The sequence below is a fragment of the Callionymus lyra genome, chromosome 12 (genome assembly GCF_982586985.1).
Source record: "Callionymus lyra chromosome 12, fCalLyr1.hap1.1, whole genome shotgun sequence".
Taxonomy (NCBI): Eukaryota; Metazoa; Chordata; class Actinopteri; order Syngnathiformes; family Callionymidae; genus Callionymus; species Callionymus lyra.
In genome coordinates this window covers 10975120-11002630 of record NC_141829.1, presented here as the reverse complement: position 1 = coordinate 11002630, position 27511 = coordinate 10975120, and the positions used below count along the sequence as shown (strand labels likewise).

General features: G+C 43.5%; 3 protein-coding genes across 23 annotated transcripts in view; 1 reads left to right on the top strand and 2 right to left on the bottom strand.

Moving 5' to 3' along the window:
- Positions 1-4253, top strand: part of caska (calcium/calmodulin-dependent serine protein kinase a) — a 94538-nt gene extending 90285 nt beyond the window's left edge. For 6 of the 17 annotated variants that reach the window (XM_087804897.1, XM_087804900.1, XM_087804898.1 and 3 more), the window contains 6 exons: positions 1003-1083; positions 1165-1245; positions 1309-1511; positions 1578-1661; positions 2408-2434; positions 3436-4253. In XM_087804897.1, coding sequence (XP_087661023.1) covers positions 1003-1083; positions 1165-1245; positions 1309-1511; positions 1578-1661; positions 2408-2434; positions 3436-3612 — 653 coding nt within the window. In that variant the 3' untranslated portion in view covers positions 3613-4253. The remainder of the gene's footprint in view (positions 1-1002; positions 1084-1164; positions 1246-1308; positions 1512-1577; positions 1662-2407; positions 2435-3435) is intronic. The other 11 variants (XM_087804896.1, XM_087804909.1, XM_087804905.1 and 8 more) reach the window with 3 other exon arrangements.
- Positions 4254-8555: 4302 nt separating this feature from the next.
- Positions 8556-12797, bottom strand: nyx (nyctalopin). The gene is made up of 4 exons (XM_087804915.1): positions 12730-12797; positions 10192-10481; positions 9828-10132; positions 8556-9348 (listed from the first exon to the last, which is right to left on the bottom strand). Exons 1-4 carry the CDS (start codon positions 12749-12751, stop codon positions 8556-8558), a joined length of 1410 nt encoding a protein of 469 aa, XP_087661041.1. The 5' UTR covers positions 12752-12797.
- A 2808-nt stretch (positions 12798-15605) lies between these two features.
- On the bottom strand, positions 15606-27159 carry ddx3xa (DEAD-box helicase 3 X-linked a). 5 transcript variants are annotated; one of them, XM_087804913.1, is made up of 22 exons: positions 26858-27159; positions 25623-25674; positions 24875-24922; positions 24342-24401; positions 23964-24095; positions 23795-23866; positions 22668-22775; positions 22363-22492; positions 21804-21908; positions 21640-21739; positions 21432-21567; positions 21262-21359; positions 21095-21193; positions 20857-21017; positions 20635-20779; positions 20358-20502; positions 20062-20112; positions 18698-18879; positions 18522-18639; positions 18298-18451; positions 17794-17924; positions 15606-17726 (listed from the first exon to the last, which is right to left on the bottom strand). In XM_087804913.1, the coding sequence occupies exons 1-22, from the start codon at positions 26900-26902 to the stop codon at positions 17635-17637; spliced, it is 2364 nt and encodes a 787-aa protein (XP_087661039.1). In that variant the 5' UTR covers positions 26903-27159; the 3' UTR covers positions 15606-17634. The 5 variants fall into 5 exon arrangements, with proteins under 5 accessions (XP_087661039.1, XP_087661036.1, XP_087661037.1 ...); XM_087804910.1 differs by lacking the exons at positions 23795-23866; positions 23964-24095 and having other exon boundaries at positions 26858-27158; XM_087804911.1 differs by lacking the exons at positions 20062-20112; positions 23795-23866; positions 23964-24095 and having other exon boundaries at positions 26858-27158.
- Between the last annotated feature and the right edge of the window lie 352 nt (positions 27160-27511).

The window sequence follows — 27511 nt, the reverse complement described above, 5'->3', positions numbered from 1 at the left end:
GTCACAACAGTTGTTTCTAAAGAAGTTGTCACTGAGTGACCAAGAAAAGCTCAGCAACAGTGGCTCTGACGTGCTCCGACACTTCCTCTGTTAGAAAGTCTAGAAGAGTCGCTGCCGTCAGTTTCCGTTTCTGTTGACGAGCACAACAGAAATGTCTTGAAAACTGAGTGTTGTTAGATGTTGTGTGTCCTTTAGCAGACGACCAGTCAAAACGCTAGAATCCCCCAGTTCTTCACCCCACTGACTCATGGGTATCGTATTCCGCTGGTCAGCTGACCCGTGGTCCGGTCAAACGGTTCTGACCCGAAACACAAAAGTGTTAAACCCAGTCTGAGTGTGTGTTCGAGTGAGAAAAAACCACCCTGACGCTGTTAAATATTGCTGAGTCACTGATATTTCCCACGACTCACTGTATCCCTTAAGTCAGAAATCTCAATCACTTTCTGCTGAGTCACCCCTGCCGTCCTCACCATGTATTACTGCGACTTAAACGTCAACACATGACTAATCTTTGTCTTTAGGCTGATCTGCTGACTCATCGGTTTTCTTGCTCAAAAATCGTATTTTATTGCTTAGTCATGAAATATCTCTTTTCATGTGTCAGCACTTTTTATTTTAAATTAAAGTGACCAACGATGAGTTGATGAATCACAGCACTAACTAGCTTCTTATTTGTCTATTTAAATAAAAATTATTGCTGAGTAATCTTTTTTTGTTTTTGCTTAATCATTTCTGACCCCATCTTGTAATAATCATCCGCCATGACTCATCATTTTTAAATATATTGCTGAGTCATCATTTTTCTGGAGCCTTTTTTCGTTAAGTCACTGTTGTATGCAATTAGTGGTGAGTCTGCAATTTTTTGGTAAAAAATGCTGAGTCATAATTGAAAAATTATATTTTAGAATAAGATTTTTTTTTTAAAACGTTGGTGACATCACTTCCTCCTGAGGGTTATTCCATCGGTTATTCACCTCTGACCTCTGACCTCTCTCCGGACAGTGTTCGATCAACTAGATCTGGTCACGTACGAAGAGGTGGTGAAACTTCCGGCCTTCAAGAGGAAAACGCTGGTTCTGTTGGGTGAGTTTTCCCGACGTTTCACGGCGAACGTCGTCGTCTACGATGGTGTAACGACTGATCCTTCGATGGTTCCTCGCGCAGGAGCTCACGGCGTCGGCCGGCGACACATCAAGAACACGCTCATCACCAAACACCCGGACAGATTCGCCTACCCCATCCCACGTAAGCTCGGTCGCACGTCGACCCAGAACCCGCCTCTGACACGACTTCCTGCCCCCCCCCCAGACACGACCAGACCCCCCAAGAAGGAGGAGGAGGACGGGAAGAACTACTACTTCGTCTCCCACGACCAGATGATGCAGGACATCAGCAACAACGAGTACCTGGAGTACGGCAGCCACGAAGACGCCATGTACGGGACCAGACTGGAGACCATCCGCAAGATCCACCAGCAGGGACTCGTGTCCATCCTGGACGTGGAGCCTCAGGTCTGCAGTGAAGGAGAACGTCTTAACGCTGGAGCTTCTTGAGTTGAACGGAGATGTTTTTCACAGGCTCTGAAGGTGCTCCGGACGGCCGAGTACGCCCCCTACGTCGTCTTCATCGCCGCTCCCACCATCACGCCAGGGATCGACGAGGTACGTACCTTTACTTTACTACATCTGCCAAGGAGGTCATACGTCCGTCTGTCAGCGAACCACATCATTCTGGGTCTGGATGATCATCAGCACTTTCTTCTTCTACTCTATTGTGCAAGCTAGTCCTGTATCACTACTGCCACCTGCTGGCAGTTCAATGTTGTCGGTGATATTTCAAATGCTTCAATAGGTAGAAAATCATCGTTTATTAGTTTTTATTTACACACCATGTTTTCTTCATGTCAGGAGTTGTTTTAAAAATTGTTTATTATTATTATTATTGTATAATTTAAATTCTGATAGTTTTTTAACTTGATTTTTCTTTATTTTAATTCAGTGAACATTGTTGTCATTAAATCGTATTTCAATGTTATACTTATATTTATTGTTTATTACTATGTATGTCTTTATATATGTACTTTTTTCATCACTTTTTTTCTATATATTACACTAGTGATGGTCTGATGAAGCTTCATGAAACAGTGTCATTATGTTCAAAGTCCACTAGATGGCGTCTCTGCACTATTTTCCTTTTGTTTTGAACAACTGTTCTAATAAAACATAATTTTTTAACTAATGAAGCCACCTACTGACCTCTGAACAACATGACACTGCTTCATGAAGCTTCATCAACACATCACTAACATATATAGTCATTATTTTATTATGGTTTGTGCTCCTGCATGTCTTGATCTCTGTGATCTGTGCTCTACACTGCATGCCTTGTTTCTTTCTTTGGCCTCAAGACACCCAGATGGTGTCGAACGCTGCCAGTAAGTGACGACTTGTCGTGACACGCGTCTCCTGTCGAACCACCTGTTGAGTTGTGTAGTCGTCGTGTGTGTCTGTGTGCGATTGTGTGTTAGTGTGACACCTGATCATGTTCCTCCCCCAGTAGTGAAGACTCCACAAATGTTTATTGAAATCCTATTAAAACCACTCAAGGGCCACTTTATAAACTGTTGAAACTAGTGATGTTCTGATGAAGCTTCATGAAACAGTGTCATTATCTTCAGTGTCCACTAGATGGCGTCTCTGTACTATTTTCCTTTGTATTTGAACAACTGTTCTAATGAAACATCATTTTTAAACTGATGGCGCCACCTACTGACCTCTCAACTACATGACACTGTTTCATGAAGCTTCATCGACACATCAGTAGTTGTGAGGGGCCGTCAAGCCTAAAGAGAGAAACGAAGACACAAAATACGATGGAAAAAATTGAAATAAAAGTAGAAAAGAAGTCTTTTGAAATAAAAAAACTCAACCCAACAATACAAATAAAATATTTATAAACCTTTCTTTAAAAATAAAAATGGATATAAAATAAATTTCCTTTTAAAATATGATCTCAATATTCACTCAAATTAGTTTGAGGGACAATAAATAATCACCAAATAATTTAAATGAACATTGAGATTATATTTTTAAAGGAACTTTTTTAATTTTTTGTAAGTAAGTAAGTAATATTTATTTATATAGCGCTTTTCGAGACCAGGGTCACAAAGCGCTTTAACAATCAAAACAATACTCAAAACAGTACATACTTCAAAGATCAAGATAATACTGAGAACAACACAGGAGTAAATGAAAGATTTATAAATATTTTATTGGCATAGATGGGTTTAGTTTATGTTTAAATTAAAGATTTATTTCCATCACATTTTGTGTCTTCACGCTTGAACAGCCCCTCGCAACGGCGTGTAAACGTGGCCCCTGATCTAGACTATGCTTCTATGATCTCCTCCTCACGCCTCTCTGTCGCCCCCTGCAGGACGAGTCCCTGCAGCGGCTGCAGAAGGAGTCCGAGATCCTGCAGAAGACCTACGCCCACTACTTCGACCAGACCATCATCAACAACGAGATCGACGAGACCATCCGGCACCTGGAGGAGGCCATCGAGCTGGTCTGCTCCACCAGCCAGTGGGTGCCGGTCTCCTGGGTCTACTGACGACCCCCCCCCTCCCTGGTGTCCCCCCCACCCCCCCGGCCTCCCTCGCACCTCCGTCCAGGACCAGGATTCCAAATCAGGTGGAACTTCACCGCGACATTCCCCCCCCAAGCAGCCAGTCGGACTCGTGCTCTCAGACAACCTAGTCATAGTGTTGTGTTGATTAAAAAAAAGATGAATATTGTCTGTGCTAGCTCGCTAGGAGGCGACATTTTCGTAGATGTTTGATTTAAAGAGACAGTACCGTCCATTCATCTGTGTCGTAACGAACGTAAGCACACGGACGCTCCGCGGAGATCATGACGTCATCATCATCATCATCATCATCATCTTCATCTTCATCCCTCCTTATTTATTCATCTCGTCTCCCGCCCAAAACTGGTTCTTGCATCCTGTCATGGCGGCGGGTTTTCTTTAAAAAAAGGGCGAGGTGGTCTTGCATGTGGACGTCTGCGAAGCTTCCACGCCGCCGGTGTTCCTCGTGTCCGGGCGACCAGATGATTCCCACCGAGTGAAGGAGACGACAACAGGGACACCTATGCACATCCCTCGCATTTTCGGGTGACATTTGTAATCTACAGATTTGTACAAGATCAACGTGTAGTGAGATGTGTTTGTAAAAAATAAAAGTCTTGATTTTTCTTTTTTTATTTGCTGCTTGTTTTTTTTTATGTCTGTCGTTCCGACCTGCGGCGGCTCTACACCGAGTCTCTGATCCTCCAGCTCGTCACACTTTTTTCTTATTGCGTTCTGATGCATTTCAACGTTGTTTTTTAATCCTTATGTCAGGGTCAAGGTGACCCGAGGGCCGAAAACAAATGTGTTTGTGGTATCCTTTGTGTTGTTGCGACCTCCCTGGATTCCATTAATACATGTGCAACGATGGAGGTCGTACATCTTGACCCAGAGACGACACAAGGGATACCACAACACACATTTGTTTTCTGGCCCTTGCGTCACCGTGACCCTGAAATAACACGATCCTTAAAAGAAGCCAATCTTTACTTCAACACTTTGCCGACTTTTTCTTGAGAATCCAGAGACCATGTAACCGAAAAACACGAGGCCCATGGGCCGAATCCAGCCCGCCGAGTACCATATTTTACGGACTATAAAACATAATGTATAATAAAGTCTGACATTTTGAGGGATTTTAGAGTTTCGTGTATCACATATAATCGGTTTGAGGTCAGTCAGTAAAACTTTGGATCAGTACTTCTTGATTCTTTTTTAGAGTTATAGACAAAAATGTTTGTTCATTTTAATGTAGCGACTACAGCTCAATAGTCTTCATCTTCGTCCAAAAAGACACTTAAAAACATCCAAATACCTCCATAACTGCTCGTCTGGAACGTCAGTCTTGTATTGAAGCCTCGACATGAGATATAGTTAAATAATAAAAATAATTAAAAAACTAATAATTCTGTATTTTAAGTTTGTTTGTAGCAGAAGCTAAAAGGCTAACATGCTATACAGACAGAAAACACTGCGAGAGCTACTGCTGTCTAGACTGAAATCTAAAATAGAACAGATTACTCCGAAAATAATCCCAACCCTTAATCGACACGAGTAGAAAATGAGTGAAGTTTGAATTCAAACTATAATTTAAGGTTACATATAAACTATAAAATAAGGTTTATTGATTTTCAAGTTTCTTGTTATTGTCAGTGAACTTCTCGCATCATCAGTTCTACAGTGAAAAAACTCTCACAGGTCAGTCGCACAACTCCAGTCCCTCACACTACTACACAACTAGCGGCTCTAAACGAGGACACCACTTCGCCAGCGTTTGACCTTCAACGTCGCCCTTGACCTTCATCCGAAAGAGTTTTTCCAATCGACCCAGATACACGGCGTGTTCGTCCCGGCGTGAACAGGTGACGCGACCCCGTCTGACCTGTTGCCTTTTAACGTTCCAATCAGAATGAGTGTGCGATTAGACCGCGCACACAGTGTGTTTTTGCGCCTGTTGTGTAACCTCATACCATTAACAGACTCCGGTCGAGTCGGGACGACCGGGTTCCTGTCGGGATTTTCTAAAAAAGAAATGAAAACAACACAGAAGGACAGAGTTTAGTCCAGGACGGGTCAAGTGTCGTAACACAAACGCACTTGAAGACCCACAAGTCTCTTCTCCGGTCATACTTCAGCGAAGGACTTCATCTTTCCGTGACCACAGACATTTGTTTCGCTGTTAAACCAGGATCCTGTGAACTTGTTTTTTCTTCTACAGGGTCAAGTGCAATGAAGTCTTTTAGTTAGAAGGTTACATCAGGGAGAGAACATCCAACAAGTCGCACACAGATCTCAAATTTAGGCAAATGTAGTCTAACACTCACAGGTATGCACTTAAAAAAACTAAAATATTTAATCACATTTTTCTTGCCACTGCTCAATGAACAGTAAAACAAAAATATACCAAATATACTTATAAGTAGGGTCATAAGAAAATACCGATACACTTAAATATTACATTTTTTCTTTTTTATACTCATCGATATTAAACAACCCTATCGATTTTATTTTGGTTTTGGTTTATCATAGTTACTTTATGGTTTGTATTTTAATAAAGTGTGTATAAAATATCATTCGATTTTTTTCCATTTTTTAATTACATTTTTGTGTTTCTATTAAACTTCCGGCCACTAGATGGCAGCAGTCATTATGTCCTGTGCAGATAAAGGAAAAAGGAAATCCTGTGAGATCAGGGGGTGATTACTGAGGACGAGAGGATACAGAGGATAAGAAAATATCAACACACTTAAATAAAGACACAAGGGTTAGTGCTCTATATTGTCAAAAAAGTATTAATTAAAGCACATTATATATTTTATCATAATTATTGAATGGTTTATATTTAAATAAAGTGTTTTTATAAAATAAAATAATTCGATTTATTTTTATTTACAATTAATATGCATGTTATTATTCACATCGTTTGTTCATTTTTGTGTTGCAATTAAACTTCTGGCTTCTAGATGGAAGCAGTATTTACATCCTCCGCAGCTAAAGAAACAAAGAAATCCTGCAAAATACCGTCAATACTGAGGACGAGAGGATACAGTCGACACCAGCAGCTTTTAAAGCTGATGTTTGGACATATTTTAGTTTAAAAACAAATAAAAGTAGTTACGACTTCGTCAAGAGTCATGTGGTCTGTAAATTCTGCAACACCAGAGTCAAGTACTTGGACAATACTACAAATATATCCTTGATACTACAGTATCACAATATATCGGATTGTTTCGCCAGATTCTTGCCAATACATAACTTAAATAATATATTTATATATACTTAATCCTCTAATTTTTTAATCACAAATTTCTGCATTGATCCAGAACCTTGTCCAGTCACGCTGACGTATGTTGATGTAGAACCTTTGGATTTCGTAGCGGCTCAAACCCCAGAAGCGAAGGTTTTGACTCCACGCGGATATTTTACAGATAATCTTCTGACTATCTGACCTTTGCTATGGAATCGTCTCCAAAGAGCTTTATCGACGTCCAAAACCGAGAAAAATAAATGGATGCAACAAAGGCTTAGCTGCTGCCGAGAAGATTGAGATCGGCTGAAGTGTTACAAAACAAACGCACATCTGCGCCGTCGAGAGATTTAGTGAAATCATCATAGACGTACAAACAGCAGTACTTTCACCCCTGGGGGGGTCACCGCTCGTGATTGGCTACAACAGGTCGAGAAGAGAAAAGGCGTCGAAGTCGTTGCGGTGGATGGTGATGATAAGATGATGGAGATGAGTCGCAGTCTCTCCAGTTGTGTAAAAACTAATCCCACATTAGCGGGTCACACTGCGCACAGATTAACTGGAGTTCACCGGCAAAGTGGGTCAACTGACTCCGGCCCGGCTGCAACGATCCTGGACTGTCTCATCGTGTACATCGTTTTTTATTCATACAAAAATAAATAACAGACCTTTTAATCAGGGGATGTCTCACAGCATCGTAGCTAACCGCTAACACTGAGCATTAAAGATAACCCCCCCCCCCACACACACCGGCGACACATATGGCCGTAACACCCGACTGGGGTCCGCGAAGCAGATCCTTACATAGGCGAAGCGCGTACAAAGTCCGTCCATTACATCGCCGCGTAAGAAGATTAATGTATTTACGCTGAAAACCCGACTTTTCCCGTTGAATGAAAAATGAGCAGCGTCGACATCTGCTCGACTCAAGATATAAATACTCAAAGTAATGACAGCACAAGAGTAATGACGCAACGACAGGTTTTACAAAGATCCACAGTCCGAAGTCTTTTGGCGCTCGATAGAAAAATAAAATGGACGCTAACCGAGCTACTCTGACGCGCCTTCATGTTACAACAGAAACAGCTGGTTCAAAGTGCGACAGTCCTTCAATAGAGGTCGATAAAAAACAAGTTTTAAAGCTCGTCGATCAAGTTTCTTCATTTAATTTCACTAAAATAAATATGGTCACTTACGTAGCTAGCAACGCTAACCGCTAGCGATCGATCGCTCTGGTCTTAATCGTCGTCCCAACATCTCCGAGATCAGTTGTTAAACGAAAGATGATTCGGTCGTCGTAAGATTCACAAAACTATGTCGACCAGCACAAGAAGCAACGTTCACTGAAACATCTATGGCGTAGTTTTGGCAGCATTGTCTCCAAGTGTTTTGTTAAAAGCTCTTCGTGAACTCCATCAGGTCGGCCTGAAACGGAACCACGACTCGCTTTCCAAGACCATGAAGCCGACCCAACGAGAGCCGTTTTCTCTTTCTAGGAAAAAGATATGCGAACGAAGGTGTAATTACACTGTTCTAACACTGTGGGGAGCTAAAAACGAGTAGGTTGAACTCACGTAGTGGCGCTTTAAGAGCCATCAATCTGAAGATAATCCCAATGGAGGACGAGTTCTCAGACAACGAGCTCAAGTCTTTTCGTATCCATCTCCGTCCTCGTATAATCTCACTCGTTCATAATGTCGAGAAGCCAGGCCAGGATCAAGCACGTGAGAAGTTGGCATTCTGAGAACTTTTGGTCTCCGGCCACAGCAGAGAGTTGGCCCTCGGCCTCTGCCATCGTCCCATTGCGGAGGCCCTCGGTCCCGTTCCCCATCTCCTCCCTGAGCTCCTGCTGGAGCAGTTTGGAGACTAGGCTGTTGAAGCGGTTCTCCGTGGTGCTGAGGACCTCAGTGGAGACGGTCGTCAGGTTCAGCTCCCCCGGGTCCAGACAGGTGCCGTTCACTTTGGCGAACACCACTTCGCCGAGATCCATCCCTGCCACCGAAGAAGGGGAAGCGCAGGGGATGTCCCTCACCAGGTTGTAGGACTCCATCCAGTCTTTGAGCCACTCCAGGGAGCAGTCGCACTGCCAGGGGTTCTTGAAGAGGTAGAGGCGACCCAGGAAGTAGATGGGCTGAAACACCGGCAGAGGGAGCGTCGTGAGGTTGTTGCTGTTGAGGTGCAGCGTGATCAGGCTCGTCAGGTTCTCGAACGTCCCCTCCTCGATGTTCAGCAGCTGATTCCGGTCCAGGTACAGGACCTCCAGCTCCGTGGAGTCGCTGAACCAGGTCTTGGACACGTTGGTGAGCAGATTCCCTCCCAGGTTCAGCATCTTGAGACAGGTGAGACCCTTGAAGGCAAGCCGGGGGAGATCCGTCAAAAAGTTGTCGTTGAGGTAGAAGTTCTCCAGACGCAGCAGGTCCTGGAAGGACTGGTCGTGGATCACGTTGATGCGGTTGTCCTGAAGGTTCAGGTACCTAAAGGTGGAGTGGAGAACTCAAGTCATTTTTGGTGGGGAGTCCCCCAAAAAATTGCTAAAGCTTGTTAGCTACATCTAGCGTTAGCTTAGGCTAACCTTATCTGGTTCTGAATTCCAAATTGACTCGTTTTTTGTTCATTTTTGGGTTGTAATTAAACTTCTGGCCACTAGATAGCAGCACTCTATACGTCCTCTACACCTAAAGGAACAAGGAATTCCGGCAAAGCACCGTTAACACTGAGGACGAGAGGATACAGTCGTCTCCAGCAGCTTTTAAAGCTGATGTTTGGACATATTTTGGTTCCAAAACAAATTAAAGAAGTTACGACTTCGTCAAGAGTCATGTGGTCTGTAAAGTACTCGACAATACTACACATATATACTTGTTACTACAGTATCATGATATATCGACAGATTCTTACACAACCCCAAGAGGAGAAGAGATTTTTTTTTTTTACGCGGACCCTGTTGACTTACTTGAGGTTGCCGAGTCCCAGCAGGGAGTTGTAGGCCACCGCCTCGATCTTGTTCCTCTCCAGGTAGATGTGGGTCAGGTTCTCCATCCCCCTGATGGCCCCTGGAATCCTGCGGAAGTTGTTCTGGAAGCAGAACAGCTCCTTCAGGGCCGTCTGCTCAATGAAGATGCGGTCGGGAATGTTGAAGAGGTTGCAGTCGGCCACGTCCAGGCGCACCAGCTTCTTCAGGCCTGTGAAGGTCCGGGTATGAAGGTAGCTGATGTACTCGTTGTGCGCCATACTCAGCTCCACCAGGTTCGAGAGACCCTGAGAGTAAAGGGGGGTTAAAGTCAGTGGGAACTAAGATACTTGTCCAGGGGTCACACCTTGAAGGCTCCGGGCGTGATGAAGGAGATGTTGTTGTGGCCCAGGGACAGAGACTTGAGGGAGGGCAGGGTCCCGAAGGCCCGCTCCGACAAGAACTTGAGCCGGTTCTTGTCCAGGTTGATGGCCGAGGCCTCGCAGGGGAACTCCCTGGGCAGCTCGGCCAGACTGGAGCGGTCACACAGGACGCTGCAGCTCTTCTCCTGGGTGCAGGAGCAGGACGGAGGGCAGGCCCGGACACAGGCCCACCGGGCCGGAGCCGCCGCCGCCGGCAGCAGACACAGCAAGGACACTGCAGGGAGAAGATCCAGTTTACGGTCACTTCAAGTTCTAGTCTGAACGAATGTGGAGAAGGAAGGTTCAAATGGTTTCCCCCCAAAAAAGATATATTCAAGGATCATTTTTAAATATCATTGTGAAGTAAAACTAAATAAAAAGTATTTAAAAAGAGAAGGAAAAACACAAAATAAGATCATATTGTCATATCTGTTGGGTAAGACTGGATGTTAAGTGAGCGCCCTCCTTCTTAGGTGTTTTGCTGAGTGGCCCACAAAACCTTCAGAGGGTTCACCATTAAATCCCTGCATCACAGTCGCGAGAGTTTTGCCTAGCTGTCTGGTGTACTGGTGCCAAGGCCAGTACCACTCCTCCCCTCCTGCTCTCCTGACATCACGATGTCCTTGTGTCTAAAGTACAGCCTTAGCTTGATCTGTTGCAGACACTGAGGTCCACTTTCTCCCTGTGACCATGATGAGGGTAGCTTGGGCTACAAACGGATCTGTTAGATCCAGCAGCATCATCTCCAAACTGACTTTGAGGTACTTGTACTGATCTGCCAGACTGGAAATGGACAGACACTGTATAACATCCCTTTGATGTAGAGGTCCATGCTGCTTAGACATCTGATGATGATGATGATGAAGATGAGGATGATGGTGTTGACGGCGACAACGACGACGATGATGATGATAATGCAGATGATGGTGATGATGGTGATGATGATGAGGATGATAAAGAAGATGATAATGATAAAGATGTTGGGGATGAAGAAGATGGTGAAGATGATGATGAAGATGATGGTGTTGATGACGATGTAGATGATGAGGATGAGGATTATGATGAAGAGGATGATGTAGATGATGAGGATGAGGATGATAATTATGATGAAGAGGATGATGATGATGATGATAATGAAGATGACGATGATGAAGATGACGATAGTGTTGATGGTGAAGATGATGACGACGACGACGATGATGATAAAGCTGAAGATGATGATGATGATGGTGTTGATGATGACAACGATGATGAAGATGAGGATGATGATGATTATAAAGCTGAAGATGATGATGATGATGGTGTTGATGACAACGACGACGACGATGTCGAAGATGATGATGATGATGTTGATAATGAAGATAATGATGATGATGATGATGAAGATGATGGTAATGATGGTGTTGAAGATGATGATGAAGATGATCATGATAAGGCAGAGATTAGCTACGAGTTCTGGGCCTTTCAGTCTGATAACAGTGAACCTGGATTACATTGATGAAGAAGATGAGGATGATGATGATGATGAAGATGATGAGGATGATGGTGATGATGATGAAGATGATGAGGATGATGTTGATAATGAAGATGATGAGGATGATGATGATGATGATGAAGATGATGAGGATGATGTTGATAATGAAGATGATGAGGATGATGATGAAGACTACGACAACAACTATGCTGATGAAGATGATGATGAAGACGATGACGATGACGATGATGATGATAATGATGATGAAGACGATGATGATGAAGATGATGAGGATGATGTTGATAATGAAGATGATGAGGATGATGATGATGATGATGATGATGAAGATGAAGATGATGATGAAGACGATGACGATGATGAGGATAATGATGATGAAGACGATGATGATGAAGATGATGATGAAGATGATGAGGATGACGATGATGATGATAATGATGATGAAGACGATGATGATGAAGATGATGAGGATGATGTTGATAATGAAGATGATGAGGATGATGATGATGATGAAGATGATGAGGATGATGTTGATAATGAAGATGATGAGGATGATGATGATGATGATGAAGATGATGAGGATGATGATGATGATGATGAAGATGATGAGGATGATGTTGATAATGAAGATGATGAGGATGATGATGAAGACTACGACGACGACTATGCTGATGAAGATGATGATGAAGACGATGACGATGATAATGATGATGAAGACGATGATGATGAAGATGATGATGATGAAGACGATGACGATGACGATGATGATGATAATGATGATGAAGACGATGATGATGAAGATGATGATGAAGACGATGATGATGAAGATGATGATGATGATGAAGACGATGACGATGATGATGATAATGATGATGAAGACGATGATGATGAAGATGATGATGAAGACGATGATGATGAAGATGATGATGATGAAGACGATGATGATGAAGAACCAGACATGAACAATCCACCTCAGATGAAGACAACTCACCAGCGAACGTGACGACTGTCATTGCTGTGCTCACTCATGCGAGACATGCCAGGATTAACGGAGATCTGAAGGACAAGATGAAGAGTGGCAGAGGAAGAAGCACCTGAGGATGACGAAGATGAAGACCATGAAGCTCACCTGGAGATGTTTCCTGGCTGCTGCCTCCATGTGTGTCTTCAGTCCTGGAGTCCCGGTCGGAGTTCATCCTGCTGGTCCCTCAGCAGCCTGGACTCTGATGCACAGTATGTGTTGCTGCCCCTCCTCCTCCTCCTCATCCTCCTCTTCCTCCTCCTCCTCTTCATCATCACCATCAAATCATCTCTTAATGGCTTAAATCCCTGGAGCAGGATGGAGTGATGACAGGATGGAGTGATGACAGGATGGAGTGATGACAGGAGGGATGATGAGGACATTTGCTGGGATTACACAAGATGTGGATCAAGCGTAGCGACGCACAACTTGATGAAGTTATCACAAGCAGATGTTAATGGATTATAAGAACATGATGATCGATGACTCACAATTTACACTTGTGTGTGTGTGTCAAAGGTTACACTTTACGTGTGTGTGTGTGTGTCAAAGGTTACACTTTACTTGTGTGTGTGTGTCAAAAGTTACACTTTACGTGTGTGTGTGTGTGTGTGTCAGAGGTTATACTTTACTTGTGTGTGTGTGTCAAAGGTTATACTTTACTTGTGTGTGTGTGTCAGAGGTTAAACTTTACGTGTGTGTGTCAGAGGTTACACATATTACATGTGTGTATCAGAGGTAACTTTGTGTGTGTATGTGTGTCAGAGGTTACACATATTACATGTGTGTATCAGAGGTAACTTTATTGTGTGTGTATGTGTGTCAGAGGTGAAACCTACACGAGTGTCAGATGTAACACTAACATATACTGTTGTGTAGTTTGTCTTCGTGAGAGATGGTTGTGTAGTTTGTGTGAAAAATGATTGTTGTTTGTGTCTGTGTGAGAGACTGTTGTGTAGTTTGTGTTTGTGTGAGAGACTGTTGTGTAGTTTGTGTATGTGTGAGAGATGGTTGTGTAGTTTGTGTCTGTGAGAGATGGTTGTCGTTTGTGTCTGTGAGAGATGGTTGTGTCGTTTGTGTCTGTGAGAGATGGTTGTGTCGTTTGTGTGTGTGAGAGATGGTTGTGTAGTTTGTGTCTGTGAGAGATGGTTGTGTCTGTGAGAGATGGTTGTGTCGTTTGTGTGTGAGAGATGGTTGTGTAGTTTGTGTCTGTGAGAGATGGTTGTGTCTGTGAGAGATGGTTGTGTCGTTTGTGTGTGTGAGAGATGGTTGTGTCGTTTGTGTGTGTGAGAGATGGTTGTGTCGTTTGTGTGTATGAGAGATGGTTGTGTCGTTTGTGTGTGTGAGAGATGGTTGTGTCTGTGAGAGATGGTTGTGTCGTTTGTGTGTGAGAGATGGTTGTGTCGTTTGTGTGTGTGAGAGATGGTTGTGTCGTTTGTGTGTGTGAGAGATGGTTGTGTCGTTTGTGTGTGTGAGAGATGGTTGTGTCGTTTGCGTCTGTGAGAGATGGTTGTGTAGTTTGTGTGTGTGAGAGATGGTTGTGTAGTTTGTGTCTGTGTGATAGATGGTTGTGTAGTTAGTGTCTGTGAGAGATGGTTGTGTAGTTTTTGCCTTTGTGAGAAATGGTTGTGTAGTTTGTGTCTGTGAGATGGTTGTGTAGTATGTGTGAGAGATGGTTGTGTCATTTGTGTGTGAGACTGTTGTGAAGTTTGTGTCTGTGTGAGATGGTTGTGTCGTTTGTGTGTGAGATGGTTGTGTCGTTTGTGTGTGAGATGGTTGTGTAGTTTGTGTACTCGTGTAGTGCATGCATTTGTGTGAGATGGTTGTGTAGATAGGGTCAATGAAAAATGGTTGTGTAGTGCACGTGTCTGTGCGAGTGTTGCTTGTGTTGTGTCCGTGTGAGAGACGATTGTGTAGTGCACATGTGTGCGAGCCACTAGTCTCGATCGAGGCTGTTGTGTAGTTTAAATAAAACCGTGTGGAGCCCAGCGAGTGTGCGACTGTGGTGCGGAAACAAAGAGTCGTAATAATTTACAAATGAAAATCTTTATATATTTTTCGATCAAAGAAACGAAGCCCAACGTTCAACCCAAACCAGTCTTCGGTCGACACTCGCCGCCTCGCGTCTCGGCTACAGGTCGTCGTCTGCACAGCTACAGTAAACAGTTTCAGGAAACATGCTGGAACTTTTCCAGGTTTTTTTTTTTGCATTTGAAACATTTTTTTATTATTCTGATAAAAACCATACAATTTGCACTGCTGAGTACTTCCCATGCCGTGCAGGAGCCTAGAAGCTAATACAACAAAAGAAAGAAAAGAAAAAAAAAAGCAAATCTAAAGTCTAAACAGCTCCGGGGTCGAGTGTGGAACCCGCCGCCCCGGAGTCAAAGGTCAAATACAACGATGAGAATAAAGTGAACCACATGTTTCATTTGGATTGCCACGAGCCAGACATTCACTGAGAGAAAGAATCAAATTAGAGTAAATGCACACAGTTGAAGAACACGTCTGCGTCGATATGCTCTGAGGATTATTTGCTCTGACAGCTTTTCTTTTTTTTTGTTCCAAACCTTGGCATGTTTGCAGTTATTTTTTACCATTTTTCTTTTTTAATTTTTCCCCATTTCAAAAATTTTGTGATCCAATTGGAACGATCTTGAGAGAGAGAGTAGAGACGCGTGCGGCCCCTGAGGAAGGACCCCGGAGACACCCGCGGGTATTATATCGCTTCACCGGGTCCAATATGTATCGTCGACATTAAAAAGCTCACACTACCCCGAAATATATAAATTTCACGCACACAGGTGACATTCAACATTCAAGTGCCAGTGTTTTTTTATTTTACGGTTACTGTCTTTTGGTCAAGTTTCTGAAACTTTCAAAGAATCACTTTTGAGGCTTACAAAAATAAATATTTGTCAAAAATGCTCAATAAATTACACAAAACTAGCAGCAAAAGTAGAATCTAGAAATCTGTGCAAATGGCTAAATTCCCCCCCCTGACTGCTAAATCCCCCTGGTCCCAAATAAATCCTGGTTGAAACGTTGAGAACCTTTCCCCCTTTGTAAACAAGCTGCGTTCTTCCCGTCGCCCCCCCCTTAACCCCTGACCTCCTCATACACAGTATTTGGAAGCGTAAGGACACAGAAGAGGAACCGTAGAAAACTCTGGATGTGCATGTTCTCGCTCGCTACCCATCGAGACGCTCGGCCTAACTTTAGACATTTTAAAAACCCAATTATCAATCTTTGAACCCAGGTCTGATCTCTCGGAGGGTTCAAGCGTTTCAATCGACGGTTGTGCTGCGCCCGTCATCCCCCTCCCCCCCCCGCCCCCTATGATGTCCGCCCCCCCCCCCGCCCTCACCCCTTAAACGAGCAGAGTTGTAACAGTGCAATAAAAATAACTTCTGTAAAGTGGATGACAGACGAGTGTCTACACACCTAAAATCAAGTAGCACCATCCGACCTCAGGTCCTCGACACGATCAGTGCATCCGCGTTTAGTTTTCAAATCTTTATAAAAGTTTAAGGCACAACACGCCCGATGTGAAATGCTCCCGTCTTCTCCTGAAGCTACGCGGCGGTTTTCGCGCCGCTAGCTCGAGCGCCGCATGTTCGGCACATGATCAAAAGAACGAAAAGAAAAAAAACTAAACAAAAAAACCTCGGATCTGAGATGAGTCGTGCCCTTTGAAAACGCAGCTTGAAAAGAGGAAACGTTCGTAATAAATTGAAGCCTGCGACTCAGTTCACCTTCCTCCTTGACCAAAAAACAAAACACTAGCAAGCGTGGAATACCAAAGTGGGCCCTCGCGCCTTTTCCGGCCCCCCCAGTCCCCGATGCCGTGGTCCTTTTTAATTCAGCCAACCTCGCTTTTTTTTCTTCAAGACGGCAGGCATTTTTTGTTTTGATACATATTTCCGCAAGGAAAACAAAAATTCAAATATAAATAAAAAAAACTTGACTCAAGTTTTCCCCAAATGTTTAGCACACGCCTGCGCCGAAGAGTTCTCAAGTAAAAAACAAAAAACACCGCCCACTTCTGACGCCAGCACAGGAACTAGCTGCCGTAACACTGTCAACGTGGATTCTTGTGGTTACACCTCAGCGAGAGTTGGCACCGAGTTAATGACTTCCGTGTTCAGGAATGGCTATTTCAGAGACCCGGGCCTCCTTTAGAAGGAGCCGGTCCAGGATAGAGTGAGCAAAACAAAACAAATGTAACTGTTCCCCGAAGGATTTAAACGAGTTCGCTCGCCGTCAACGGTTGGTGACGAAGGAAAAAAAAAATCTACGGACGGCGACGAGATGTTTTCTGCGATAAATTTGAGGATCAAATGGAATCGCGACATGGAAGTCACGACACCTCTGAGTTTGCCAAGGTTTGATTAAGTCTAAGCTTTAATGGTTTTCACCAAACATAACAGTAAAAACAAAAGTTTTTTTTTTTTTTTTTTGGAGCTCTTGGCGGAGATCGTCTCGGGGGGGAAATGAAAATACAGGTTTCCTGTTCAAATTCAAAAAGGCACAGTACATTAACATACAAATGATCCTCAGGTTTTTTTTTTTTCTCTTGGTTTTGTTTTCCACGAAAAAGAAACAAAACGATTTCAAAACAAGGAAAATCCGAGGTTGCTATCGGACACGCGTGTCAGCATTCATGCTCACTCTGAGTGTCGCTCCTCTCCGGCGCTGGTGACGCTCCTCGGCTGCGTGCGGCGCTTCCGTGTACAGAGAAGCAAGTGGCAGAAAACCAGGGTTGGTAATGTACTGTGTGTCAGTGAAGCTACACAGGAAGGGTTGTTATGGTCTGGCTTAAGTTAACATGTGGTTTCCGTTTGGGTTGGCAGGGCAACCCCCTTCCGTCGGCGACTAGTTGCCCCACCAGTCCACGCTTCCAGAGTGGCTGTAGTTTCCTCCGTAGCCACCGTCGCTGTAGAAGTTGCCTCCGCCGAATCCTCCGCCTGCGATAAAAGATCCGGTTAGAAACTGTGTTTAGCGACGATATAAAAGACGAAGAGGTTCGTTTACCTCCTCCACCGAATCCTCTGTTGCCGCCGGGGTTGCGTCCACCGCCGCGGCTTCCACCGCTTCCGCCGCTTCCACCGCCGAAGCCTCCGGGTGTTTGACGGTAGTCTCTGGCACCAAAACCGCCCGAGAACCTGAAGGTGAAATAATGTCAGACAAGTTCGGAAAAACTGAAATTATTCAGGAGACATTTGGTTTCGCTTTGAATTAAAACGTTACACATATTCTACAAGGAAAGATTTAATATAAATAAAATGTTTTAATTTTATATCATTGTTAATATCAGGTTATTCTGAAGGAATAGGAAATGTAAGCCCCAAAATAATTCTGACAGAACCCAGCAGAGCTTATTTTTGGAAATGTTAAAATGCAAAAAAAGTTTGCCAACTGTCTCAAACTTAACCGTGTATTACGAGTTCAAACACAAATGTGCCATAAGAGAAGCGTGTTGACGCGGCAAAAAGAGCCAAGGGCGCGACAGGAAGTGACATCAAGCTGAAGACTGACCTCTTGGAGCGACCGCGGCTGTTGCTCTTGTGCTGGTGCTCGTAGGCGAGACCTTCAAGCCAGGAAGGAACCTCCTGCTTGGCCTCCACCAGAATGTCCAGCAAATCTTTGGTTATGTTGCTGTTTTTGTCGTTAAAGAACGACGTGGCCAGACCTTCGCGAAAGACAAAAAAGCGGTGAGAGGCGGGTTCTCCGAGGAGCTCGGGCGACGTCGCGATGCTCACCGAGGTTTCCGACACGTCCTGTACGGCCGATACGGTGGACGTATTCCTCGATGTCGCTGGGCAGATCGAAGTTGATCACGTGCTTCACGTTGCTGATGTCCAGGCCTCGAGCGGCCACCTGGGCAGAGACAGAGGTGAGCGTCCGGACACGTCCGCGGGCCGATGTGACCACGTACAGCTGTGGCCACCAGGATGGGGCAGCGTCCGGAGCGGAACTGGTGCAGAGCCTCTTCTCGGTCCCTCTGGGATCGGTCGCCGTGGATGCTCGTGCAGGCGTAACCCTCGCGGTACAGGAAGTCCTCCAGCGCGTCGGCGCCCTTCTTGGTCTCCACGAACACCAGCGTGAGCGAGTCCTTGCCTGTGGAGAGACGCCAACTTACTCAGGACGCCGGAGGAGCGACGGGAGCGACAAGAAGCTCTGGCACTGACATGGATGAGGACGAGAAATGAAGTCAAAGATGGAGACGTGGCGGAACTGACGCCCATTAGAAGACGAGCTTGAACCGGTTCTACTCCATAATGATCGGTTTCAAAAGGACCGATTGAAGAGCACAAGTGTAGCAAGTGGGTCAGTAATGGTCGTCAGAACCAGAGCGTACAAGAAAGACGGAGGGGAAACAGAAAATGACCGTTGATAAAAAATAAAATCTAAATAAAGTTTACTGCAGGATATGAAAGATCTAAACAAACAACCTTGAATTCTAGAATAACTTCTAGCAGGAAGTAGATCAGTGCCATGAGTATATTGAATGGTTTAACATTTCAAACCAAGATATACATTTTTTTAATTTTGTTTAATTGAATTATGCGAAATGAAATTAAAAGTCTACCATTTCAGTTTCTTGGAAGTAAAACAAAAATCAACCCCAAATTCTATGTTTATTAATTCATACCATTTTTCAAATAATTGCATTTCTTTTAATGCTAAAATGTAGTTCCATTAGTGCCAACATTATTGAATTTACAAGGATATGGATTCATTATTGAACCTGTAACATTTATTCATTGATGAATTGCAAGTGGAACATCAAACTCAAAATAAAATCAGAAACTTAAGAATTTTTCATTCATTCAAACTAAATTAATTTAAAAAAAAAAAAAGTAGAATGTAGATGTTTTAATGAAGAAACAAATGTATGCGTTTAATTTGGTCGTTATTCAAATATTGTTTTAGGCATAAAGTTGTATCCAACCATTTAAATATTCTTCTGGCACAGATACTTCCATAGACACAGTTCAATCTCTAATCAGTCGGTGAAGAATCCAAAATGTATATTAAAACAAAAAACATTTCTATAGAGAATTTCTGTAATTACACCGTGAATAAACGTGAGAAAGTTTACTTCCACTATGTGACCATCTTAGGCAACTTATTTAAATGTAGATTAAAAACTCAGAAACTATTCTTCAAACCCTCGTGGGGGGGAAAGGGGGAACTGAGGCTGCATTTGAGCAGAGGGGTCAACCAAACAGGATGAGGCGGTGGGGATGTGATGTGTCTGGTTTTGGGTCAAGAGTAAAGTGATAATGTTCAACTTACCTGGCTTTTCTGACGCCTCAGGCACACTTTCATCAACATCACTGGGAATAACTAAGATAAAACCAAACCGGCCGGTAAATGCAAGCCCAGCGCAGTACACAGATATTTTCAAGACCACATGCCACACAATTAACAAGATGTCACTACCGGCCCCGCGGGGGGAGATCTCATTCCAACTAGCCATGACAGTTTGTTGAGATGCAAACAGTTAGCGGACGGACCCGAGATGGAGGGTTAAGAGAGACTGATAGGACCGTCATGGGGTGGAGCGACAAAATTTCGTGGGCGGTTCTTACCGGTAGCGTTGAGGAGATCGAGAAGGAAGGACCTCTTGTCGCCGTCCTCCACCCAAACCACCTTCTGAGTGATGTTCTCCGAGGTGGAGCCGACACGGCCGACCGCCAGGAAGATGTAGTCCTCCAGGAAGTCACGGGCCAGGATCTGGAAAAGAACAAAAGCACGTTAGTTAAAAAACCTTTTTAAAACATCTCATGTCAAAAATTTAAATCCCTAAAGAGTAATCAGATTCCAAGGCTAGTCATAATGAATCATGTAGCTTAAATGAACGCCAACCTGAATTTCTTTGGGGAAGGTAGCGCTGAACATCATTGTGTGACGGACTCCTTTAGGGGGCATCGTGTCCTGCTCCACAATGCGTCTGATCTGTGGTTCGAAACCCATGTCCAACATACGATCAGCCTCATCCAGAACCAGGTAGCTGAGGTAAATAAAAAAACAACAACTCATAAGTCACGCAGAAGAGAACGTTTGCATCTCCATGATCACTAAACGTACTTGCAGTAGTCCAGGCCGATCTTGCCTCTCTCCATCATGTCGACCAGACGGCCGGGAGTGGCCACGAGGAGGTGGCAGCCTCTCTCCAGCTCTCGGATCTGCTGGCCGATATCGGCGCCGCCGTAGACCACGCAGGGACGCACGCGTGAGCGGTAGGCAAACTGCACGACACGAGAGAAATAAATACACCGCACAGTAAAAAACACACCATGTCACACATGCGGCCGAACGTCCTTACCTTCCGTGCCTCGTCGTAGATCTGCAGGGCCAGCTCTCTGGTGGGAGCCAGCACCAGAGAAAGAGGATACTGTTTGCGACGCCCATATCTCCCATTGTCCTGTTAAGTAGACGACGCATACAATTGGAAACACCGTTCACATACAGACCAGGCGCTCGCTCGAGTACCTGTCCGCCGTTCTTGGCAGCCGCGAGGGCATCTCCGGGACCATCGCAGTAGATCTGACTCAGCACCGGCAGCAGGAAAGCGGCGGTCTTACCAGAGCCTGCAAAGATGAGAGATTAGCCCTCGAGAACGTCGACCAATGTTTGTCTCAAAGCCTGACGAGTCCACTGACCAGTCTGGGCGCAGGCCATGAGGTCCCTCTTGGACTTGATGATTGGGATGGCGTGCTTCTGGACTGGCGTGGGACGATCGTAGCGACTCAGTGCGATGTTACCCATGACGATCTCCCCCATGTCAACGTCGTGGAACTACAAACACATTACAAGATGAGCTTGGGCTCAAAAAACATATTCATTTGTATCTGGGTGAACTTGACTTACAGTGTCGATGTGGGGAGGGCAGTTGTTTCCAGTTGCCTCGACTGGAATATCATCATACTTCTCGAAATTGATTCCAGTGTTGCTCGCAGAGAACAGTTCGCTGTAATTAAAACAATGCGTTTAAAAAAAAAATCCAAGATTTTAGTTTCCTTCGATCAACTCACTTTTCCAGGCGCTCATTGGGTGCGGTGGGCTTAGACCAGTCTTCCTCTCGGTTCTCCTCGGCCCAACGAGAGTTTCCGCCTCCGGAGTAGCCTCCGCGTTCATACCTGAGTAACAAATGTATTAAAAGGGTAATAACGGTAGAAGACCTTAAACGCATCAAAAGTTTCTAAGTCCCCGGGATAAAGCGGTAGGCACCGAATGAATGAATGAAGTTTCTAAGATGGACTAAAATAGCTCACATTAAACATCATAGTAAAGGAGTTTGGAAACTTTAATCTTTTAAAAGACAGATCTACATGTCGTGATAATAAAATTTAAAGATTAAAAAAGACAAGAATTTGTTGTCATTGGGTCAAACTGTCGTGTTCGATCCAGAAACATAGTTTGTTGTAGTGAAGGTTAAGAGTTCGATATCCTTCCATAGATCAATTGTGAAAAAGACGCCATAAAGTAAATATTTCAGTACTGAAAATGTTTTACTGTCGTTTCCTTGATATTAAACTAGTACTAACCTACCAACCGAACCATAGGAACCCATCTGGCCATCTTTGCACTCACCTTCCCCTTGAAGAACTGCCGCCGCGGTCATTGAAGAAGTTGGACTTGGAGCGGTTCCCGTAGTTGTTGTAAGCAGGATCCCGTGGAGCTCCTCCCCAGTTTCCATCTTTGTTTTCATAGGTGCCAAAGCCTACATTGAAGCATTTCATGGAGTGAGTCATTTCAGTCGAACAAGAGTTTCAGTACTCAGCCCCGGGCACAGCTGGTTCAAGTATCTTAACATGGACGTTGTTTTTAGTGATTGATTTTTAAATCCTAAATTTAATAAGTGCAACCCTCACAGCCAGAGTCTGCACTGTGCACACCTCTATCGTTTCGAGGGGGTCCACGCCCAGCAAAGCTGCCGTTGGTGCGATTGTCGTGGTAACCATTCACAAAGCCATTGCTTCGTCCACCATCCCATCCAGCAGCATCTTGACAAAGATGAGCAGACAAAAGGTTAGCAAAGAATCACTTATAGTGAAGACCTTTACCATTGCATTATTACCACATTCTTTGTTAATCAAAGCAAATGTGCAGCATTAGAGTTGCTCAGTCATTTCAGCAAACGTTAAGTGGTAAGTGTGAACTTTTTATTCAGTTGTGACGGAAGTCTGCACGTGGCAGTCATTTGCAGCTGAGCCTCCTGTCGCTTGAAGCTGACAAATATCCTTTAGAATATTCTATTCTTCATCCCCCATTTTAGAGCCAATAAGGACCCTCTTGACACGTAATCCAAATTCACTTGGATGGTGCAAAATAAACTGTTGACCAACTGCATCAAAAGCAGGAAGAGTGATTTGTCTAAAACACAGGAAATGAAGGGGGGGGGGTTGCTACAGACGTCTCCATGATCTGCCACCTCACACAGCTCAAAATACACCAAGTCGCTTGTAGATAAATAAACCGTCTGACAGACCAACCCACTGAGAACAATTGAGCAGAGCAGCAATCGTTAAATTACATCACAACATTCGAGTTGGCAGTAATCATTAGTGGTTTATCTGCTGGTCTCGCTTCCAACCATGACCTCACGAGGTTAGACGAGTTATTAGGAAACGTGTGCACACCATTACAAAACAAGCTAATGAAGAAATGTTGGTTATTTTGGCTTGGAGCGGGATTATTTGGTTCCTTTAAGCCTATAGTTGTAAGTCAAGAACATTTGTGTCTCAAATTTAGGGCAAACTGCAAAAAATGATGCACAGTATGCAAGAATCAAACAGATTAATCTAGTTATGGGCTAGTTTGAAGTATTGACACTGCTGCCAATGTTAATGGTTTGATATATTTAATACTGAAAGTCACTTTAACTTTTATTCACTGCTTTACTGGAAGGAAGAGAAACTACAAATCAATTTTTTAAGCTTTCTAACAAAAACATTCTTGTAGGTGACTCTACTAAGCCGCTGGGTGGATAGCATGGCATGCATGGAGCCGTAAAGTTGTATACCACATCTGTCTCGCCAGCCCACACTGAAGGCTTGGTGAAAGGCAAGCTCTTGAGAGGCCACTCTTGGGTAACCTGAGCAAAGGTAGGGAAGCAGGCTATAAAAAGACTGAACCGCAACGACTGACTCATGCCGTGTTACTGCTGGGTTCCACTGAACTCTAATAGTTACCCGTGTTAGAGTCATCCCATCCCGCGGTATAGCTTATGCCGTTTCTTTGAACACCCTCTGCCTGCCACGGCTGTGGGCACTGCTTAGGGGGCACTTGAGTAGCATTGCAAGTGAAATGTGGGCTTGAATATACTGTATTGGAGGAAGAAAATCCATTCATCACATGGGATGCCATTTACTTGCACGTAAAAATAAATGAATACAAGGAAGCATTTCTCCAAGATAAAAACTCAAGTTGCATTTGAGAGTTCAACAGCTAGTTAAGCTAAGCTGGTCTACACTAACCCTTCAATATTGGCTTTGCTGCTGTATAAACGGCTATCTCATGCATCTAGAAATGCAAGTTGGCCTCAGCGAAAGCAAACAGAAGGGACTTACAGAGATTTATGGGAGCCACTGAATAACCACACTGTCTACCAGCGGAATAAGCATTTCCTGCTGTGGAACAAGAAAAAGAGCAAATCAAAAAAAGTGTGAAAATACACAAGAGAACCTAAATTAATTCAAACTGTGCATATTGAGCAAAGTTGGCGAAGAAAATTGGTACCAATTAAGAAAAGCTTTTCTTAATTTAGAGTGCATTTAAATCATGGGTCACCATCGTAGCCAAAGGGCAGCTGGAATGGACCTTGTGAGTTATAACAGTAGGACTTATGGCCAATGCCATGACGTGGTCAAAATGTATGCAAGAAATTATTGAACTGAAAACGTTTTGGATCTTTTTGGGGCCTGGGAGTATCTGCCCATTTCAAAAAGGTTGGTGACCCGTGACTTATGTTGTCAATACCACCCAGCAATTATCAAGTTTCAATGATGCAATTGTCCTTGGCACAGTTAGTCTGCTTGCACGTATGATTTCAAGCAATCCTTAGCGTTCCTGAGCTTAGGCGGCGATATTTCAAGCAACCTACCATTTTTGGAAGCATCTTTATTCCTCAAATGAGGTGGAATGTAGCGTCCTGGGGAAAGAGGGAAAAACATTTAGACCTAGTTTAAAACAAACCGGTTTATAATAACAAAAGCGATTTATAAAAGGAGGAGGCAGTGTAACATTAGCTGCACCCATTTTTAAGTCTCAATCTGTAGTTTAAATATGAGGACTTTACTTTTGGTTTCTTTAAACATTGAAAAACAATGGCGATAAAAGTTTCCGACTGATCCGCCCACATATTGAACATGTTTATTCTGGCTCCCCCGAGCGATAAACGTAATTTCAATGCCATGAAAACTCATCACGGATGCCAAAGTGCGCACGAGGATTTGTTTACAAAACATAAGACGAGCTTGTTTCGTGTCCATTTCATCTTTCTGGAAAATTGAACTTCTCAGTTCTTCAGCCATTATGGAAATGAATGCATATGCCCTGCTGACGTAATTCAGGTTGAAGTTGCATACTGAAGAACTCCAATAAAATGACAGTTTCTGTTTGAGGCTCATGTTCAAAATGAAACTAATAGCATAAAATATGTAATACAAAACATTACATTGACCATTTTAGTTTTCTCAAACGATAGATGGTATATAACGACTCATCACAAGTTAAAAAAAACTGATTGTGTTGTGAAACAGTGGAGCAGCCAATCAAGAGGTGGCATTTCCAAAGCAGGAAGTGAATAATTCAACAACTTAAAACAGCATAATTTAAAATATAGGACTTACTGCCTGCTCCTCCGCCTTGTCCGTCAGCAGAGTTCAAGTCTAGGGCAGAGAGCTGCAAAACGAATGCAAAGATGAGAACACATTATAAAAGAATTATTGTCAAAAAAGGAGGAAATTAAAAAAAACACATGGTTGGTATAAACGCCTGGACTTATAAGACAACAACTGCGATAATTTGGACGCCATTTTACAACTTTTGTGGTTCACCCTTCACTAATAACCAGGGGTGTGTACATGCAAGAATCTGGACATACAGGTACACATCACGATACTGTAGTAACAAGGATATATTTTTAGTATTACTCTAGTACTTAACTCTGGTGCTGAATAATTTACAGACCACATGACTCTTGATGAAGTCGTAACTGCTTTAATTTGTTTTGAAAACCAAAATATGTATAAACATCAGCTCTAAAATTTGAGTCAACCGTATCCTCTCGTCCTCAGTCATCGCGCGATTTTACTGTTCCTTTAGCGACCGGAAGTTGAATTGCAACACAAAGATGAACAAGCGTGGTTGTAAATATACTTTTTTTTAAAAACTACTAATATTTAAGTACTAAATACTAAGTATCGATATTTTCCAATGAGCCATTAAGGTACGATGGTTTTGAATTATTCATAGGCCACGACATCAACCGTATCATATAATAAAAAAATTAAAAACAATGGATGATCACTATATTAAACTGTTTAAAGGCCAATTCGTAAAGATCACCTAAAATGGCGATGTTAGGTAAAAGTACATAAAGTTACCAAACGTACTAAAACAAAATAATTTGAAAAGGAGTTTCAAGGAATGGTTAACTTTTAAAGAATAGATGTGTCATCTGAAAGCGTTGTGTAAATATTGAAAATATAACCGCGACGTATCTCTCGGAGGAACTATTTTTTTCCTGCGCCACGTTTCAGGTCGAGAAGGCCCGACATTAGCCGGGCTTAGCGGCCCTGGCACCGGCCGGCACCGTCACGTCGAGGGCGAAAAATCCCCACTTCTAGCCAAAAAACCCGGGTGTGTAACGAGTCACAAGGTTAACACAACTGGTTATAGTCAAGTTATTCGGTAAATAACGGGCTATAAAGCGAGTTACGTTTCCCTCCGCCATCACAACCCGAGTCGGTGGCGACACAAATCACCTCCATTTTAGAAAGCCCCGGCGTCTATCGAAACCGACCGTTTCCGCATGAAAAACCAAGTACAAGTTCAACTTTTTCAACAAATATAAAGCGCTTACCTGCTGATCTAGACCGTGTGGAGTATCAACGACCACATGACTCATAACTAAAGAGAGTATTGGGGGATTCTTATCTCAAGAGAAAGGCTTTTCTTTGTTAGCACCACCGGCCGACGCTTTTTTTTTTTTCCTTTTCTTTTTCTTCTTACTGATCGAAGTTCAGTTCGTCTCAAACCGACGGTTCCTTAGCAACACAGTTACTTAAAATAAATAAATAAAACTGTGATGTTAGTACAAATTCAAGTTTCCAGATGAAGGGGTTGCTGCTCCAGCAGGCTTGACCGTGTTGGAATGAGACATCGAGCGCTCAGGTAACGCGAGATAAAGCCTCTGTTTGCCAGCGGGGGTTGCGTGGCAAGTATCGCGAGACTTGAGCGGGGTTTCCGATTGGCACAGCCGAAAAAAGTACATGCAGTAATTTTTGAAGTTACGTAACAGAGCTCTTACACCTTTTCAGCGATGTGGATTATATAACACGCGAGAGTCAATAAAATATAGTTCCTTAAACTCTAAAGTTCAATATCTTGTACATTCTAGAGTCTTGAAAGACTCTTTAAAGGGGGGAATTGACTGAGTAACAAATACAACTCATTTACTATTTCTTGTGGTGGGTCCCAGTATCATCACAAACAGGGCAAACCCAAAACTTCTGCA

Excerpts from the sequence above, each read along its gene's own strand:
- nyx (XM_087804915.1), bottom strand. The coding sequence starts at position 12,751 with ATGACAGTCGTCACGTTCGCTG. Across the intron at positions 10,482-12,729 it reads GACAGTCGTCACGTTCGCTG|TGTCCTTGCTGTGTCTGCTG; the intron begins GTGAGTTGTCTT and ends TTCTCCCTGCAG. Across the intron at positions 9,349-9,827 it reads CTGGGACTCGGCAACCTCAA|GTACCTGAACCTTCAGGACA; the intron begins GTAAGTCAACAG and ends CTCCACCTTTAG.
- ddx3xa (XM_087804913.1), bottom strand. The coding sequence starts at position 26,902 with ATGAGTCATGTGGTCGTTGATACTCCACACGGTCTAGATCAGCAG. Across the intron at positions 23,867-23,963 it reads ATGGGATGACTCTAACACGG|GTTACCCAAGAGTGGCCTCT; the intron begins GTAACTATTAGA and ends ACCTTTGCTCAG. Across the intron at positions 21,568-21,639 it reads GCCCTCCCCACATCGACACT|TTCCACGACGTTGACATGGG; the intron begins GTAAGTCAAGTT and ends ATGTGTTTGTAG.